At 54.7% G+C, this 18,323-nt stretch overlaps 1 protein-coding gene across 1 annotated transcript in view; it reads left to right on the top strand.

The window, feature by feature from the left end:
* Window positions 1-2,061: 2,061 nt before the first annotated feature.
* LOC119100418 (vacuolar protein sorting-associated protein 13) overlaps window positions 2,062-18,323 on the top strand; it is a 29,398-nt gene continuing 13,136 nt past the window's right edge. The window contains exons 1-14 of the mRNA XM_037223516.1: window positions 2,062-2,155; window positions 3,903-4,065; window positions 4,327-4,413; window positions 4,783-4,974; window positions 7,571-7,683; window positions 10,634-10,753; window positions 12,034-12,172; window positions 12,581-12,700; window positions 13,176-13,302; window positions 13,803-13,914; window positions 16,350-16,472; window positions 17,024-17,135; window positions 17,664-17,910; window positions 18,105-18,189. Coding sequence (XP_037079411.1) covers window positions 3,966-4,065; window positions 4,327-4,413; window positions 4,783-4,974; window positions 7,571-7,683; window positions 10,634-10,753; window positions 12,034-12,172; window positions 12,581-12,700; window positions 13,176-13,302; window positions 13,803-13,914; window positions 16,350-16,472; window positions 17,024-17,135; window positions 17,664-17,910; window positions 18,105-18,189 — 1,677 coding nt within the window. The 5' untranslated portion in view covers window positions 2,062-2,155; window positions 3,903-3,965. The remainder of the gene's footprint in view (window positions 2,156-3,902; window positions 4,066-4,326; window positions 4,414-4,782; window positions 4,975-7,570; window positions 7,684-10,633; window positions 10,754-12,033; window positions 12,173-12,580; window positions 12,701-13,175; window positions 13,303-13,802; window positions 13,915-16,349; window positions 16,473-17,023; window positions 17,136-17,663; window positions 17,911-18,104; window positions 18,190-18,323) is intronic.

Here is an 18,323-nt window from a genome sequence, read left to right as displayed (position 1 = left end):
ATTTCCCGTAGTCGGCAGCTGGTGGTGGGACAGTAGAGCCGGGTGGCCTATCACAAAATGTTGTTTTGTGCGCGACCATGTAGCCTTCGGCATTCTTGTTTGCATACAATTGTTCGAAAGAAATGTTTCAGTACCGGCAAAACTAAACTAATAAGCCCATATCTCCCACGCAAAAAGCACATAAAATGCAAATCAGCATCACAATTATGCGTTAGCAACGACAAACTTGAGCCTAACCCGGTGTGCTGGAGCATTCTCATAACTGCACAGCTTTGGGTTTTACCAAAAATTGATGTTCTTTACTAAAAAGTCAGCTTAAAAGCTGGTTCGCAATGTTTTGCTGATATTCTTCACGTTATCTATTTCATACTTTATCTGCCAAGCACCAGCAGTTTCGAAAGTGACAGCTTTGAGGCTTGCTGGAGGATGATTCTAGTGCGTAAGATAGGTGGCGCTAGTATCGAGTGTGAATTTCTCGGCCCATCAAAAGCAAAACTGCTTTCGCCTCACGAATATCAACATTAGTGCGGTGCGACAGACCTCAAAGTTTATCATCATTCTGTGTGCCAAGGAAACACTTTGTCTCAGCTGATTCCAAGAGATTCACCCCCTCGATGACACACCCTATTGAGCACCCATAAACTCTCATGTTCCCTTCAGTTGCCAGAGGGCCACGACCAACACAAGAGTCCCTCTGTCATTCGGGGTCCCATATCCGTCCCTGTTGAGCAAATCTTTCCCTGACCGACTCTAGGCCCCTTGTTGGCACAGAGTACCCTCTTAGGTAGTGTGGGCCACTGAAGGGTAAAGGAGCCCCGAACAATGTTAATCGCGGTCCTGTATGGTCCGCGGTTCTTTATGTAACCTTCAGGGAGTCCTTCAAGCTCTTGCGCCGTCCAACCGGCTCCCTAATCGTCGGTTCTGGTGGGCCATCCGGACCCCTTTTCAGGCCTCAGCCAACATTTTATTTGGCCGGCTCAGAGCCCCTTGCGAGCACAGATTAGGCGCTGTGGACCCCTGAGAGATGCAGGGGCCCCGACCAGTGTAATTCGCTGGTCCCAGCCTTATAACTGGCTGGGAAGTGGGCCTATAAACCCATACCGACAAGCAGTCGACTGTGCGGTATTGGTGGTGCCTAACTGACCTATAGGCCCATATCGACTCAGGGGCCTCAATCGGCGCAAAGGGCCCAATGACAGTTATTTAAGGGCTCGTCCCCGTAGACCGGGCCGGTGAATAAAACTCCAGCCAGCCCTTGGTGCCCTTAGACCCTCCATGCGGGCCCTTGATCTTCTGACTCGGTGAGTTTTCTAGGTTCTCCGGGCTTCCCCGAACACCGCATCTGGTCGACTGCGTCCCTTGCCAACACAGGGCCCCTGTTAGGCACTTTGGGGTGCTGACAGACGCTGCAGCAGCGACCAATGTACATCGCTGGCTCCGGTTTTGTTCCTGCCTGGGAATTGGGCCCTCAGGCTCGTGCCGCCAAAAAGCTGACTGTGCGTCGCTGGTGGCGTCTGACCGACACAGAGCCCCTTTCGACACAGCGGGTCCCTGAATGGCGCGAAGGGCCCTCAGGCCGACATTGGAGATGTCGATCATTGTGAGATATCGACAACAAAGACTTTTATCCTTTAACATTCTGATCTTTCTTGTATCCCTGTATTCTTCTGTCGCCTTCCATTATCTTTGCTCAACTGTCTCCATTCGGCTTTTTCCATTCGCCTTTTCGTCCGGGGACCCCTGCCCTTTGGGCTGAAAGAGCATATTCCATGGCGCGATTTGGCTGCCTCTTGGGCGAAACCCTGTCTACATTACCTAGATACTTAGATTTTGTGCTAAAAAATATTTCAGTTTTTAGACCTGCTTAACAAGTTTTTGTTTTTATTTCCACTCGTTATCAGACAAATATCATACAACCAGCAAAGCTTATACGTGACGTAAAATAACTGTTAACCACCAGCCAATCAACGAGTTTCCTAGATGGCGCTAGTGCACTCGCTCTTTCGAAGAGTTTCCAGATTTGGCTCCTGATATTTCCACAGCCTTGTTCCAAGCAACAACATTACCGGCTGTTGGTTCACGTGCAGGGGGCGGTGACGCGTTTGGTGGATGTGCTTGGTTCTGCTGTCGTTTCGTCGCATTGCCAGCAAAGGAAGTGAGTGCAATGTGGAAATTTGACTGTGTGGTGCAGCAATGATCCATTCATGTTGTAATAAGGCGCTGCTGTTTCCCCTCGCATCAACCAAATTTACAAGGAGCGCAGGCGCTATTGCAGCGCCGATGCATGCTTTTCTTGCCATCTGGCTTTATTCTTCTGTTCTTACAAACCACAGCCATCCTCAGAAGACTTAGGCCTCACGTGGTATCCAACCACACACATAGGCAGGCCTATTCATTATGCTGTTGGTTTGCCCTCACCAGCTTAACCCCTGCAGTTGACCAATACACCTATTTCCCCCCACCCCTTTTATTGTTTGACCTGATATTGTTGGATCAGCATCAGATCCTGGTGACATCCCTGGTTCCTATATATTTTGATAGGTTGCCACTTGCTTAGGTATTTAGCCCCACACCCATGCCAATGGAGAATATCCTTTACCAAACAGCAGGGTGACCTGTAATCAGTAAGGCAATCAGTGAGGATCTGACACAGCCAGATGGATGAAATCCATTTGATTCTAAGCTGTTGGCTCAGCAGTCAAGGGAAAATCTTTTGGATGGACAATGCATCAGTAGGTGGGTGTTGGTTATGAGCCTCAGTAACATTGTTTGTTTTGGCTAGGCTTGGAAAGGTCAGCTGGTAGCTGGTCAAAGAGAGTGAACCTGGGCCTGACTGGAGCAACACATTAATACTGAACAGCTGAACAACTCTCCACAGTTCTTTCATTGCAAAAGCTGGAGGTGAAATTTCCTAGAAGCACAACAGATCTATCTTGGATGGTGTGTTAGGGTCAAACATTGCAGGCTTTGCTTAGCAGGCTCTCTGAACCACAAAGACACCCATGTGAACAATTTAAAGCATTTCATTTTATATAACAGATGTGGTTAGCCCGACCATGTCTGGTTCAAATTATATTGTGCCTGAGACCAGATGACTTGGCATAACTAGATTGCTGCCTAGTTCATTTTTAAATGTGTGTATGCCAATTACTGTTCATTTATAGATAAGTTAAAAAAAAACATACTGGTCAAATTAGGGTGCAGGCAATTCACTAAATTTAAGCTCAAGTACCACCCATATTCAAATGCTGCTCAAAGCAAACCAAAGACCTGTTGTTTCCATTTCCATTCCATGCACCATTGTGATCTTGCTTTTACAATTAGTTATTAATTTTCTCCTGCTGTGCCAAATCAAACCATGCATTAAACAGTCACCATTTTATCTACCTCAGTGGGCTGGCTGCTGGCTGACATATCTCCAGGTATTTTCTCACCATATTGGACATAATGTATCACATTTTCCTCACTGTCTGGATAATCAACAACTGCCAACACCTAGCAAATGCTCTGAGCCTCTGAAAGTGTAACTTTTCAGATTAACATGGGAATTACAAAAAAAATGTGCTCACCAGCACAGATGGTCTGATTATCACTACACTGATATTGATGTTTTACCAAACATACCAGTGTGAAATATGGTGGGTATCCTCATCCAGTGTCTGCACTCGACCAGCAGGCTGCCTGGTCAGTGTTGTATGCTGTGTTTGTATGACCCACCTAATGTTCAGATATGCCTGAAGTGGCCAACCAAAAGTCCATCAAACCCAGACCCAGGTTAGTCTGGGCATGAATCCCACCACAAGCATTTTTACTGTCTCTGGTTGTTACAAAGTTTCAGCATCACTATCAAGGTGGGCAGTGGTATGTGTCAAGAGTTAAGCTTAGATTGTTTTATTTTACAGGATATAATGATGTAAAGAAGAGGCAGAGGTGGTTGAGCAGACCGTCAACACAGATCAGCAGCTATGGTGTTTGAGTCTGTAGTTGCTGATGTGCTGAACCGCTTCCTGGGAGACTATGTGGAAAATTTGGATGGCTCTCAGTTGAAACTAGGAATATGGGGAGGTAAGTGAATGTGAGATTGAGTTCTGTTTGATGTTTGCTAGTTCCAGAAATAAACATGAGCACAAACATGACACACTCAAGCATGGCTATGAGCACGAATGCAATGCTCAAATTCTCCCAGTTACATTCCAGAAATAATCCAGTCATGAAAACACGATGTCACTAGAACTTTTCAACTTTCACTTGTCTTGGATAGGTTGTTGTCTATGACAAAACCCCAAAACTCAGTGTTTTTTTTCTCACCCATATTTACATCTGCAGGTGATGTTGTCCTCAAGGATCTCAGGCTGAAGGACAGTGCTCTACAGGACCTGGATTTACCAATCAAGACATTATCAGGCTACCTTGGTAGGTCCATCAAGTGCATATTATGTACTTGAAGTGTTGTGAAACAAATAGGTGTTTATGTAATAAAGGTAAGGTAGAAAGAGCAGGAGGATGGATGGTGTTTTTGAGTCCCATCATGAGATACTATACTCCTTTCCCAGTGTTTGTAGCAGTTTACTTGCCATGCTTTGGTACTCCTGGCATAGTATCTTGAAATCCTGCTAGCTGGCATGAGGTTTAAGCCTGATGTCTCACGCTAGAAATGTTGAACACTGATCTGCCAAACAGCCCCAACCATGTTCATGATGTGGGATATTTTTTAGTTCAGCTGTGCCGAATCTCTGCTGCCCTCCGCTCCGGCCGCTGAGCCGCTGCGTAATCCGTCCACAGGCAAACTGGTGCTGAAGATCCCATGGAAGAACCTGTACACGGCGCCGGTGGTGGTGCTGGTGGAGCGGCTCCACCTGCTGGCCGTGCCCAGCCAGGGCGTGGCGTACAGCCGTGAGCGCGAGGACGCCATCGCACGCGACATCAAGCGCCAGCATATCAGCCGCTACGAGCAGGTCCATCAGCTGGCCAGCAGTGAGTGTCCGCCGCCGCCGCCGCCGCCGCCGCCGCCGGACCGCCGGACCGCCTTGGGCAGCCGTGTGGCTGCCCGAAGGCGGGCCTGGGCTCGCGGGTGTCCGGCGATGGCGCGCCCCCATCTTGCGCAGCGTACCCGTCTGGGGGTTGGCTGGTGCGAGCTGGGCGACTCCACTGCTGTGCGCCGAACCTGCAAATGTGCGCTGTAGTGCTCCTGCTCTCTCATATTTCCCCTCCTTGCCTTCCTTTACCCACTGCCTCTTATCGTTACAGATCAGTCTCCCCCGTTGTCTAAGTGGATTAATCCACGCCCGGGTGGCCGGTTGGATACCACGCGCCCAGATGGGGGTGGGGTCAATTCTCCGGTAGAAAAGCATGTTAGTTTTGTCGCCGGTCTGACATTATCTGATCCAAGGTCTATGGCATTCGCTGTTACCCTAAATTGAATCGTCTAAATGTCTAAGACATTGTTTCAGAGATGACTGGCTTCCTCGAACACTCCCTTGTCGCATCAAGATAAACTATTTCCTAGAAATTGCGTTCGCTGACAGCTAGGGTCTTTGCTTTGACCTGCCATAGGTCAGCAATCTTACAGGGTGCGTCTAATGTTGTATGCGCTATTGAGATGCGCTATTCAGTTACGTACAGCTATATAAGGCACGGCGCAACTACGCCGGGTTCGGAATTTATTCTGGTAAAGCCTTCGCGGGCTTCAATCCAACTGACCCCTCCCCCACCCGAGCGCGCGTTAAAGCACAGGGCAGCCGTTGGGCTATCGTGGCTGATGACTGTTTTGATGTCAACTTACAACAGACACCTGACACCATCGCATTGTCAACAAGCGCAGTATGGTTTCCTACCCAGCACCTGGTTATGACGCGGTGTACGGCTGTGTGGCCATCTGTGCCGTGTGTTTCGGACTCAGCTGCGCCCGGTGGTTCATCACGCGGCGGCCGGTTTTGGCCGGCTTTTTTGCCCGCCACAGTTTGTGTTATTCCTCACAAGGCAGACTGGTTTGGCAACACTCCACAGACTCTAAACGGTCTGGCAACTAGCCGTCGTGGTCCTCTGCGTTGAACGTCGTCTGAACGCGTCCGGCGCGCCGTGTCCAGAGTTGCGCACCTGTGCGCCGGGCCGATTGGACCGGCAGGACCGGCACAACAATGCCGCGATTTTCCATCTGCTCTCGGCGGCCGGGCGGGGCCGGGAGGGGGGGGGGGGATCGGGAGGGATCGGGAGGGGCCAGGAGGGACCGGAAGGGGCCGGACGGGGTCGGGAAGGGGCCGGGAAGGGACCGAAAGGGGGCCGGGAGCGGCCGGGAGGTGCCGGGAAGGGCTGGGCGTGGTAGGGGCTGGACAAGGGGGCGTGGCGTGGCGTGGCGTGGCGAGGCGAGGCGAGGCGAGGCGAGGCGAGGCGAGGCGAGACCGATCAAGGAGCGGTAGTGGCCGCGAGTACGCACTGGCGGATGTTGGTCGGCTTCTGCCGATCGCGGCCGCCACCGGTGACAGACGGGCCTGGTGCCGTTCCCGTACACAAATCAGCACAGGCGCCGGTCGGTTGGCCGATCATCAGTCGGCGCCCGAGCCGAACCGCTCCGGCCCTGCTGCGGCGCTGACTCACCGCCCGGTATGCCCGGAGCAGGCCGTCTCAAATGCCAGCCGCCGGCGCCGCTGTTGCTTGGCATGCGTCGGCCTTGCCGAGGCCAGCCGACGCGGTGCACCCGGCCTCGACCGATAACCGATTGATGGCCGCGAAGTCACAAACGCTTTGCTGTTGGGAGAACATGGGAGTGACGTCAGAGACTCGGCCTATCCCGTGTTGGACGGGAACCAAATGGCGTCAGTCGTACGCCGCTGAGGAGGTGCGTGACGCCGGTGATGGTTCGCTTATCCCTCAGCTGCCGGCCGGCGCTGAATCGCCCGAGAGCGATACAGAACAACGAAACCCGAACTCAGAACGCCTAAACCAAAGACCATCAACCCCGAACCGCAAACCCTGAACCCTGAACCCTGAACCCTGAACCCTGAACCCTGAACCCAGAACCCTGAACCCGGACCTTCCAACCTCAAACCCCAAACCCCAAACTCTGAACCCCGAACCCCGAACCCTGAACCCCGAACCCCGAACCCCGAACCCCCAACCCTGAACCCCGACTTCCGAACTCCGAACCCCGAATTTCTCACGTCCGGCCCTGGTCACAAAGGCCGTGCGGTAGCCACATGTGCGCAGCGTGGAGGTTGCGTCCCGTGTACCCTGTGGCGACCGTCCCGTGTCTGGAGGCGACTGTTCTCCGTCCTGTTTCTGGTGGCAACTGTCCGGTATCCTGTGTTCTGTAGCGACTGTCCGGCGTTCTGTGTCCCGTGGCGACTGTCCTGTGTTCTGTGCCTTGTCTGCACGCAGCCTGTTGAGGGGCCATGGTCTGTTGGAGCCTGTTGATGGGCCGGGGGTCCCTTTCAGCCTGTTGACGGGCTGGGGTCCGTTTCAGCCTGTTGACGGGCCGGGGTCTGTTGAAGCCTGTTGACGGGCTGAGGTCTGCTTTAGCCCGTTGACGTGCCGGGTCTGTTGCAGCCTGTTGACGGGCCGGGGTCTGTTTCAGCCTCGGACGCTCTCAAGCAGAAGGATGACACGTTTGTCGAGAAGCTGTTCACTCAGATTATCAAGAATGTGCAGGTGACCGTCAAGGACATCCACATCCGATACGAGGATCAGGTGGGTCGTGCAGTCTGTCTGCTCGTGCCCGCGTGGACCACTAATTTGTCGGCCAGCTAGGAATAATGCGATGAATCAACATCTTAACCGCAACCCTCGCGAATTCGGACGGCTGGTTGAAAACGAATCGCCAGTGGAGCACTTTGTTTAGTAACCGGCTCGTCCTCGTTTTTACCTCACATTTGAAATGCTCTGGTAACCCACGGCAGATAAGCATGTGAACATTCAAGATTAATATTTACGCTTGGTAATTTTTGCACAGATATTGGTATCGGTCTACCATCAATGATCAGGTTTCTTTTCAACCGTCTGTGGCGGCCGCTCCTCGTGCAGTGCTGATCGATCGCCGGAGGGCACGTGTGGGCTCTCGGTGCGGCTCGGTGGGCGCCGGTATTTTCCGGTTCGGGGCGGCCGCGGAGCGCGCTGGAGCGAGCCGGCGGCGCTCGTCATGGCCGGTCACCCTCCGCTGCGGCGGCGGCCCCCGAGCGGCCGGTGTCGTGGGCGGCGGGCGCGCCGAGCGGCCGCCGGCCAGACGGTCAGCTGTGCTTCCACGCCGTCTGGCTCGGCCAGCTGTGGCGGCGGACAGCAACAGCGGCGCCGCCGCGCTAGCCGGCCGGCCGACGCCCGACGCCCCGGCTGTGGCCGGAGCTGGCCGGAGGGAGAGCGGACACCGGTCGGCGTCCGGCCGGCCGGCCTACACTCCGACCGTGGCCGTAGCTGGTCGGAGGGGGGGGGGGGGAGGGGGAGCGGACACCGGTCGGCGTCCGGCCGGCCGGCGTAGGCTCCGGCCGTGGCCGTAGCTGGTCGGAGGGGGGGGGGGGGGGGGGAGGAGGGGAGCGGAGACAGATCGGCGTGCGGCGGACGGCCGCGGCGGTGATGCGCTCGTGGTCTGGCCACTCCAGTCCACCGGCCAGCGACGTACAACATGGCCTCTGCATGCAAGTGTCGATCATATGCGAGGGCCGATCCCATGCAAGTGCTGGTCCGGCTGTGCCGTGAACTGAGGACATGCAGTGACAGGCCCAGTAGAGTTGATTCTCGACAAGACGGTGCTTCACCACATGGCTATCGCGCTCCACGCCGGGTTTGGTTTTCCGGCGCAAGATAGGAGCGGGCTGTTTGCTGTTGAACAACATTGCATGGCTGGTACGCTGTCCTACGTAGTTTTCCATTGTTACGACGGTGGTGAAGGGGAGGGGCATGCGTGGTCTGACCTTGCGCCACGTTTGGAGCCGAATCCACTTCGCTTGTGCTGATTCGAGACCGCCATCGCCGTCGTGGAATCACATTGCGAGTATGAAGAGAGCAACGCGCACGCGCCTTTTCCGACCACGCACAGTTATTGCAACGCTCACGTAGCCCTAGTACTGACATCATTGGCCTTAAAGTCCAGTATTTGCGGTCGTCCTGCTGTTTCTGATAAGTCGCTGGTCACTTACCACGAACCATCGAATCATCGAACCACGCATGCATTTTATATCCTTTGGGGGGGGGGGGGGGGGGCAGATGCCAGGCCACGCCAAGCATGAGGAGCGACAGCTGATGCCGTCCGGCAGTCCACATTGTTCGATATGTCAGGTCCAAGAGATTTTATATGGATTGCGCTGGTAACAGGGTTTCAAAAATCGATGCTGCATAACGAAGATGCTCGATGGTAGAATAAAAGTTAATTTTAGACGTGTTGGCTTCTGAAACTAACCCCGCGAGGCAACCATCAGGTGCCATGAAGTCGTCGAGATTTGATTTTTGTATGTGCTTTTTTGATTGTTTGTTTGGATTATATGACTGTTGCATCTGCACCCAATTTTACGTAACTGAGTCAGAACGCAAATATTAAGGCACCATAGATATCAAACACCCATACAAGTCCGCCCGTGGTTCAGTCGGGGAGAACGCCTGCCTCGGAAGTTGGTCCTACCCGTGGCGGGGTGGGTGAGCTCGAGTCGTTTCGGCGCTCCCTATTTGCCCCCTGACTGTGATGGCCTGCGGCTGGTGACTAGCGGCCGCTGAAAGTTAGATGAGGTCAGAGGGCCGGGTGGACCGTGCCGAGTATACGTTTCGCCACAGAATTGCGCCGTTGAACTTGAATTTCACGATCGGGTGGCGTGGTCATGGTTCACGCAGTAAGCACTGCTTGGTGTGCACTGTGATCCCGGAAATTCGTCTTATCAAAATATGCGGACCAAATGCTGTTTTAAACGTCAGGTGAACAAAATGTGGATAAGGGGAAGATTGCGTAGAGCAGCATAGGTGCTGGTCATCTTTGAAGGTTCAAGCTAAGCCTGAACGAAATAGTAAGTGCTTTATGAACACTTCTGCAGTTTTGTGATGTCAACCTTGGCGAACTCGATGTCGATGTTGTCTTTTCTTCAATTGCTTAGTCCCTGTTAAGTCATGCTAGTGGGCTGTTTACTTACGCGTTTTTACGCACTTATGACGCGCGCAAAAACGGATGAAAAAAAAACAGATGTCAAGGGATTGAGAAGTGTGACGTGAAATACATACCCATTGGTGCTCCAACTGGGATCCAAGATGACGTGTTCATAGCAATGGCAGTGGTACTTCATGGTTGAAGTGCAAAAGTCCGCTTGAATCTTCCTAAATATGCAGACATGTGAGAAAACAGCGATCGACAAACCGCCGCTAACCGACGACAGGTGAAATATAAATAAGTTGCGTGCGAGACATTCATAGAACAAACCAAAATTCCATGGACTCATCTTTTCCGAAAGAATATCTACCGCGCTCATGATAAGAGATAACCTGTGGATACTTTTAGCTGGCACCGGCTGATCTGTACGGTCTGTATGCTGCCGTGCCGGCTGGTTTGTACGGGCTGTGTGCTGCCGTGCTGACTTATCTGTATGTGCTGCCGTGTCGGCTGATCTGTACGGTCTGTGTGCTGCCGTGTCGGCTGATCTGTACGGTCTGTGTGCTGCCGTGTCGCCAGGTCACCGCGCCGAAGACGCCGTTCGCGCTCGGTGTGACGCTGCACACACTATGTCTGGAGAGCACCGACAACCACTGGAAGCCGGCCATCGTCACCGACGCCGTCAAACAGATCTACAAGGTGAGCCGACCCGCCGTCTCCCGACCGATGGGAGTCCCCGGTCAGGTCACTGTCGGGCTGAGGTCGCCTCTTCCCGGCGGCCGTGGCCGATGGAGGTCCCCGGTCTGGGCAGGGTCACGCCCAGGCCATGGAGCCACAGCCCACCGGTCGGACTTGTCGCGTGGGCTCGCCACTGGGGCGACGCAGCGGAGCGGAGCGGCTGCCCTGCCGTCGCTGGGCTCCACTGCGGTCGCCGAGGCCCTGCTGTTACGATGGTGTCACGTGTCGGGGATTAATGGGGTCTTAGCCGCAAACGCTCGGCGTCCAATACACGGCGGTAATGGTGCCAGAGGTTTACGGGTGTAGAAGTTACGAGCGAGCGAAACGAGAGCTTTTAGTCGGGAACAATTAAGGGGAGCGCAATGTGGAACACAGGAAATCCGAAAACAGCGGAGGTACGCAAGCCTTTTTCATGGGAATTCTTGCATTGAAATCCACCGCCTTTAGTCACTGTCGCAGTCGAAGCCATGCGTTTGGTGCCTGTCGGCTCTTGGTACGTGCGGAATTGAACAAACAAACAAACAAACAATCAATCAATCAATCAATCAATCAATCAATCAATCAATCAAACAAACAAACAAACAAACGAACGAACGAACGAACGAACGAACGAACGAACGAACGAACGAACGAACGAACGAACGAACGAACGAACGAACGAACGAACGCACGCACGCACACACGCACGCACGCACGCACGCACGCCCGCCCGCACGCACGCCCGCACGCACGCACGCACGAACACACGGACCCACGCTCGCACGAACCAACGAACGAGCTTTGTCCATCATCTAGTTTTATCACCATGTAGCTTGTCTACCATCTATGCGGCCGTCTGCACACATTATCAGCGATGCTTGTTGCGGCTACCGTCGTATATCTGGGACAGTTCTGCCCACATTAAGCTTTGAAATCCACACGAGTGGTGCGACCATAAAGTACATTAATAACGTAGGCATCTGTGCTCTTCGTCGGATAAATTTGGCAATGATTTGGAGCATTTATCCCGGCCTTCCTGCGTCGCATCGTCTTTCAGACCTTTGTGCGCGTTGACTGTCTTTGTGAAGATTGACATGGATGGTTTTCTGCGTAGTTATGAATGTGCTCGGCTATTCTGTGGTCGACGACGTTGATAGGCCGGTGGTGTCAGCCGTGCGATGTCTGATGCGGGACGTCAGTTCGATGCCGTGTCCTCGCTGACCGATGACGTCATCGCTGACGCCTCTGCCGCTGCTCCACAGCTGGTGAGCCTCGACAGTCTGAGCGTGTACTGGAACAGCAGGACCCAGCTGTATAGCCAGCTCAGCAAAGCTGAGCGGGAGGAGCGCTTCATGAGTGATGTGGCCACTTCCACCTCCACCCCGGCCGGCACCAAGTACCGTACGTCGCCCCCAACACCCCGCCACGTACTCTGGTCGTCCGCAGGGGGCCGCGCGGCGATATCAGCTCAGACAAACTTGCGAGGCCTCTATTGACGCTGAGCTATATCTGACGTCGCATGCCAAGGTGGAAGGTGGCTTCACCTGGTGCCCGGAAGTTTTTCATGTCAGCCGTTTTGTCGAAAACGCAGGAGTTAGCCCTGCTCCCTGGAATGGATTACAGGTCATCGATGTCCACATGCGAATGAAAAACTTATCCTGTGATTCGCATTGGATGTCGCGCTAATGTTTTATGCACCTCGACGTCCCATATGATATCAAGTGCCTTTATAGTATTGCCGTGGCGAAGCGTCAGTCGTCCGACAGAGACATGGGTGCCAAGTCGCCTGTCACGCGTCTTCGTCCGCAGTCGTGGGCCCCATCCACGCCAAGGCCCAGCTGAAGCTGAACCCGGAGCCAGAGTTTGACGGCAGCGGCTACCAGATCCCCAAGGTGTGGCTGAGCCTGGTGCTGGAGGAGCTGTCGGTTGGTGAGTCTCTGGGGCGGTGTCGCCCCGCTCTCCCGGATACAGGCCCGGATTGGCGAGTGGCCCGCCGCAGTGTGCGTGTCCTCGCGGGCGTGTGGAGCCCGACTCCCGGTTTATTTTTGTTTGTTTGCGTATGGCGGCGATTTCGTCGGTTTGTTTTCATGTCGGCGCCGGTGACCCATTTGAGTGATCCGCATACGCGCGGCAGCTTTTGGCGCGGGAGCGCTCAATTTGTTCCGAGATGTGCCAAACGCGCCTAAAGCCACGTTTAAACTAAAACTGCTCGCTTTTGTATGTGTGTTGTGATTAGGATTTGTGGTCCTACGCAGTGCTTGTCGTGGCATTTTCACCGATCGCGGCATCAGTCGATCGCAATAGGCTGTTGATGCAGAGTGGCATTAATCTCACGACGCGTGAGTCTGCACACTAATGCTGCACTACACACAGACCTTGACGCATGTGTCGGTGCCGTCCACAGGTCTGACCAAGTACCAGTACCGCGACCTGATGGAGCTGCTGCAGAGTATGGAGCGCATGACACTGGCCCAGCCCTACAGAAAGTACCGGCCGCAGCTTCGCGAGTACAAGGGCCACGCCAGGGAGTGGTAGGTATTCTGCGCGGGTGGCCTGTTAGCCGCGCCGGTCATATGGTTATGTGTTATCGAGTGTATTCGTATTACTTTTCCCTATGATCTCCGGCGAACTGTTTTCATTCATACCTCCCCTTGCATGACATTGGCGGTTGATAGGACATTTTGGCGCCAGCAGCTCGTTATTGCCCGACTTCCGACCGATATTGGACCACCAGGGGCGTCTGTGAAGACTGCCCGACAGTGCCGTCCTATCTGTGTGTTGACTGGACTGGAGTGGCTCATGGAAGGGTCTGGTTCAAATCCTGGGTTCAGAAGGTAGGGGGGTCGGACGAAAGCTGGCCCAGGGGCAACTCTGGTCGTAGTCTATTGCACTCGAGCAGGTCTGTTTTTTTTTTGTTGGGGACTTCATCATCCAGTATCTCCCATCGCCGTGTGGAGTCTCCCGCCACAGACTACGTATCTTCGGCACGAGCAATCTCTCACCACGGACCACGTGTCTGCCGCCCTTGCAGGTGGCTGTTCGCCTACAAGTGCGTGCTGAACGAGACGGTGCGCCGCCGCCGCCGCAACTGGGCCTGGGTGCACATCAAGGCCTACCGTGACATGTGCAGACGCTACGTCAAGGTACCGTCGCGCCACGCGGCTCCGCTCGACCCCCCGGTGTACGGAGCGGGAGGACCGGCGGAGCCGTTCGCTATACCTATGCACTTTAGGCTGGTGAAGCGAGCGGTTACGGGGCTCGGAATGGTATGGTGTACAGAACCTTGCTTGCAGCGTACCTGCCGGGAGAATCGCACGATTCGTTGCGTTTTGCGCTGTCCTGAGCTTGACTTGACGTCCACGGCTTGTTGCCCGCTACGTTGTTCGTAGATTTGTAGGAGTTTGAAAACCACCTACGGATATCGCAAAGCGGTCTCCGGTACGACCGTGTCCATCCTGCTCAGGTCTGTTGTGCCCGTCAGTGAGCAAGCATAGATCGGGTGAAACTTATGTAACACGGCTGGGCAGCTGGCATAGGTCCGAACAAATCAGTTGTTCATGTGAGCAAGAAAGGCCTGGAGCGCACCATTACAGTAAGGCCACCTGAATCAGTTGCGCGTTGTGACGTCGATATGACTGGTGTATCGACGTTTGTTGCGTCATGGTTATCTTTATTATTCATTTCCACTCGTCAGTCGTCGCAAGACATGCAACGACTGTCCTGCGACGTTGTGCAATTGATTCAGAGCTATTTACTGTAACCTTGTGTGCAAGGCCTTTCCTGTTCACATCAGTAACTGACGTTTTCGCACCTAATTTGCTCGCCGCCACGCCGTATCACATAAGTTTCCATCCGATGTTTGTTTGCCTGCTGATGGGCATGCTAGATCTGACCAGGACGGACACTGGCGTGCTGAAGGCCGTTTTGCGGAATCCGTGTGTGGTTTTCAAATTCCGGATGATCTGCAAACGTCGTGCCGAACAGCAGTAGGCGTCGAGTTAAGCCCGGAACAACACCAACCGTAAAAAATAGCCGATTACATTGGTAGGTCACATAAATGTTTTTTTTTGGGAGGTAACTGGGCCGCATTTCGCATAGTGTGAAATCACACCGCTTTAACTGGACAGCCGTTATATCGCCGACCGGCTGGCTGCGTGGCATTACGCCATCAGGTGACTTGCACGGCGTCGCGGGGCCCTTTATTACTGAAGTCCTTTCGACTGAGGGTGAAATTCGTAGGAAAATAAGATTTCCACGTATGCGTATCCGACCGGAGACGCTGGCCGGCTGGTTGTTTTCCAGAATTCGTGTTACAAATGCGAATGATGTGACTTGAAAGAGGGGCTGTCAGGGCTTCTTCCATGCTTTCGGATTTGAATATTCATCACTATTTGAAATATGTGGTTAGTATACATAGGTTTCCCTTACGTTTCACAAGGTAAGTACCACGAGCCAGCTTGGCCGCAGGACTACTTAATAGGTAATGGTCTGTAAAAGATGATATCGATCGGATAAAACAGCCCTACGCTATCCTGGTGGCAGTCCAAACCGTCACAGTCATTCTGGCTGTGCTGTTTGCTGCAGATTAGCGCCTCTATGAAGGCGTGCGCGAAAAGTCGCCATGTTGCAGTGTGTGGAGTTCGTGCGTTTGTTGGCATGGGAACCGCCGAGCCCGCCATAATTGTGAAGTGACTTGTCGGGATATGCAGGTGCGCACAACGCGTGACAAATACCGTCGAGTTCTTTCAAAACGGATGACAACGGCAGCCTATGACAAAGGCATTAAGACAAGTGTGGCAATATTGGGCTGCTCGGTTGACGTCGATGTGAATGCTTTTTCACACTATCGCACCCGGCTCGGGTTCACTACCTGTTGCTGCTCCCCGTGCTCATGATCGGCCAATCGGCATCGAGCCGGGCGGCGGTCAGTCCAGCCTGTAGGCGCCTGGGGCTATGAAAACCGGCCGGGCTTGCCCAGGGTCAGGGTTCAAATAGGCGGCGGATTAGCAGCCAACAGAATGTGCGTGCAGAAGTGGCCGGTGGGCCATAATTCTGGTACCATAAATGAGTTGTATGTACATCCTGCGACCCCAATTGTATGTGTTATATCACACTGCATTTGAGGTGTTGAATACACTATGGCCTCGGGCTGTTAATGACGTCCACAGCTGGCCTAATGGAGGATATTGGCGAGCATTTGAGTGGTACTTCAAGTGGACACCGGTCTAGGTTTATCATTTCCGTGAGTTTTTGGAACATCGGGTCAGTCTGGTTAAGTCTAGTCTGATCCAGGTTTGACGTATGTTGTTACGGCAATGCACCCTTGCCTGGCTAAAGTAATTATATTAATCAGCACTGCTCGTCTACCGAAGAGGGTACCAACCGCCTTTGGCAGCTGCAATCAAACTTGGAAAATGAGGCAAAACGGGCCCGGTTGCAACTGAATTCCGCACGTGGCGTGGTTGGACTTTAAATGGGCTCGTGCTTTCGGAGACGATGTCTGAACCCCAACATTTATACAGCGTCTCCGTCTGTGACTGAGCCTGTACCTGACGCCGGTCCCGCTCCGGCCCTTCAGGCATACAAGACGAAGCTGACCACCAAGAAGCCGCCGCCGGACGTGCTGAGTCGGATCGAGGACTACGAGTACAAGCTGGACATCGTGAACGTCATCATGATCCGACGGCAGGTGCAGATGGAGGTACGGTGGGCCCGGACCGCGCTCCGTCCGCTTCGGGACCGTGCTGTTCACGACCTGGGCCAGCCCACACCCCCGGCTGTGCTCGTTTGGTCGGATCTCGGGACGTGGTGAATGTCTGACGGTTCATCGGATATCTCTTGATTTAGGTTCGTGAGACGTGTGATGACTGAGGTGTGTTGTCACTGTCAGCTTACGAATGCGTTATGTTGTTAGCGGTGGTCACTGTTGTCGAGCAGACACTCATTGGCATACCACCGACGCTGCTCACTGTCACGGCGCGCACCCGCATCCCGATTGCGCCGGCTTTAGCCTCTTCTTTGCTGTTGCACTGGCCACAGAGTGTTCGCCATCTTCCGTCTCTTTGTGAGGCGTCGGGTGTGCGCAGAGGGACCGGATGTGCGCAGAGGGGCCGGATGTGCGCAGAGGGGCCGGGTGTGCGCAGAGGGACCGGATGTGCGCAGAGGGTTCGGGTGTGCGCAGAGGGGCCGGGTATGTGCGGACACGGCCGGCGCCGCGACCCGCGCTGACCGGGTGGGCGTCCACCGTGCCAGGTGGACAAGCAGGCGGAGAAGCTCAAGAAGGACCAGAAGAAAGCCGGCTGGTTTGGCGGCTGGTTCAGCAGGGGTGGCGGCAGCGAGACCGCCTCCAGCGAGGAGGACATAAGTGAGTCCTGGTCGTGGTACTCGGCAGCTCCCACACGGCAGCTACCGCAGACTGATCAGGCATACTCCGGAAATGTATTTGCAGTGGCCCTATACACAACACCGAACAGCATTGTCTGTGTATTTAGGGGGGCAGATTGCGCCTGTTGTGCCTCATCGTACAAGGGCATGACCATCCGTCAGCGATGGTACGCTCCGTCCGCTGACTCCACGCCACTGACGGTCCGCCCACCCCCGATTCCCCACAGCTGACTGTCCTCCCACAGCCGACTCCCCGCCCGCTGACTCCCCGTCAGCCGACTCCCCACCCGCCGACTCTCCGCCGCCGACTCTCCGCCCCGACTCCGCCCGCCCGCCGACTCCTCCCGCCCTCCGCCCCCGCCCCCGCCGACTCTCCGCCCGCCGACTCTCCGCCCGCCGACTCTCCGCCCTGACGGTCCGGCCACCTATTGCTCCCCTCGCGCTGACGTTGGCCCGTTGCTGTTCTGACACGGTGCTGACGCCCCGCTGAAATCCGCGTCGTCGACAGCCAAGCAGCTGGAGGCGGCCATGACGACGGAAGAGCGACAGAAGCTGTACGAGGCCATCGACTATCAGGAGAACGCGGCGCCGACCGTGTACCCGGCGGAGTTCGAGGCTGTCCAGCTGGCGTTCCGGCTGGGTCGGCTGGCCGTGAGCGTCGAAGACGAGGAGGCGACGCCGCAGCGCGTGCTGGCGCTCAGCCTGCGCTCGGTGGACGCCAGTCTGGTGCAGCGGCCGGCCGCCAACGCCGTCAGGTGAGGTGGCTCGCCGGCGACGGCCGAGTGGTGCCGGTGCCGGCTGGCGACACTCCCGGGCGGGTGAGGGAGTGCTCCACGCACTGACCAGTGCTAGCGTATGCTTTTCGTGATGTCTGGGTGTTCTCGCGCGTGGAACAGCCGCGCACTGCCGTGTTGCGTTGTGATGACGGCCAGTGGGGTTTCCCTGACAGGGTTGAGGCGTGCATTAGCGAGCTAAGGATGGATGGAATCCCGGAGAAAGGGAAGGCGCCGGACATCGCCACCACCATCGCCAAGGTTGGTCAGCGCGAGATACCCGCGTCTCCACGTCACCTCGCCAACTATGGTGTGGTAAAACAGCGCTGGTGGCTTTCGCATGGATTTCGATTAAAAAATGTTTGTCCGAATGATGGTATTGTTTTACAATAATA

This window comes from Pollicipes pollicipes, unplaced genomic scaffold, assembly GCF_011947565.3.
Source record: "Pollicipes pollicipes isolate AB1234 unplaced genomic scaffold, Ppol_2.1 Scaffold_4881;HRSCAF=5763_pilon_pilon_pilon, whole genome shotgun sequence".
Classification (NCBI taxonomy): Eukaryota; Metazoa; Arthropoda; class Thecostraca; order Pollicipedomorpha; family Pollicipedidae; genus Pollicipes; species Pollicipes pollicipes.
This window is presented reverse-complemented; position numbering and strand designations above follow the sequence as displayed.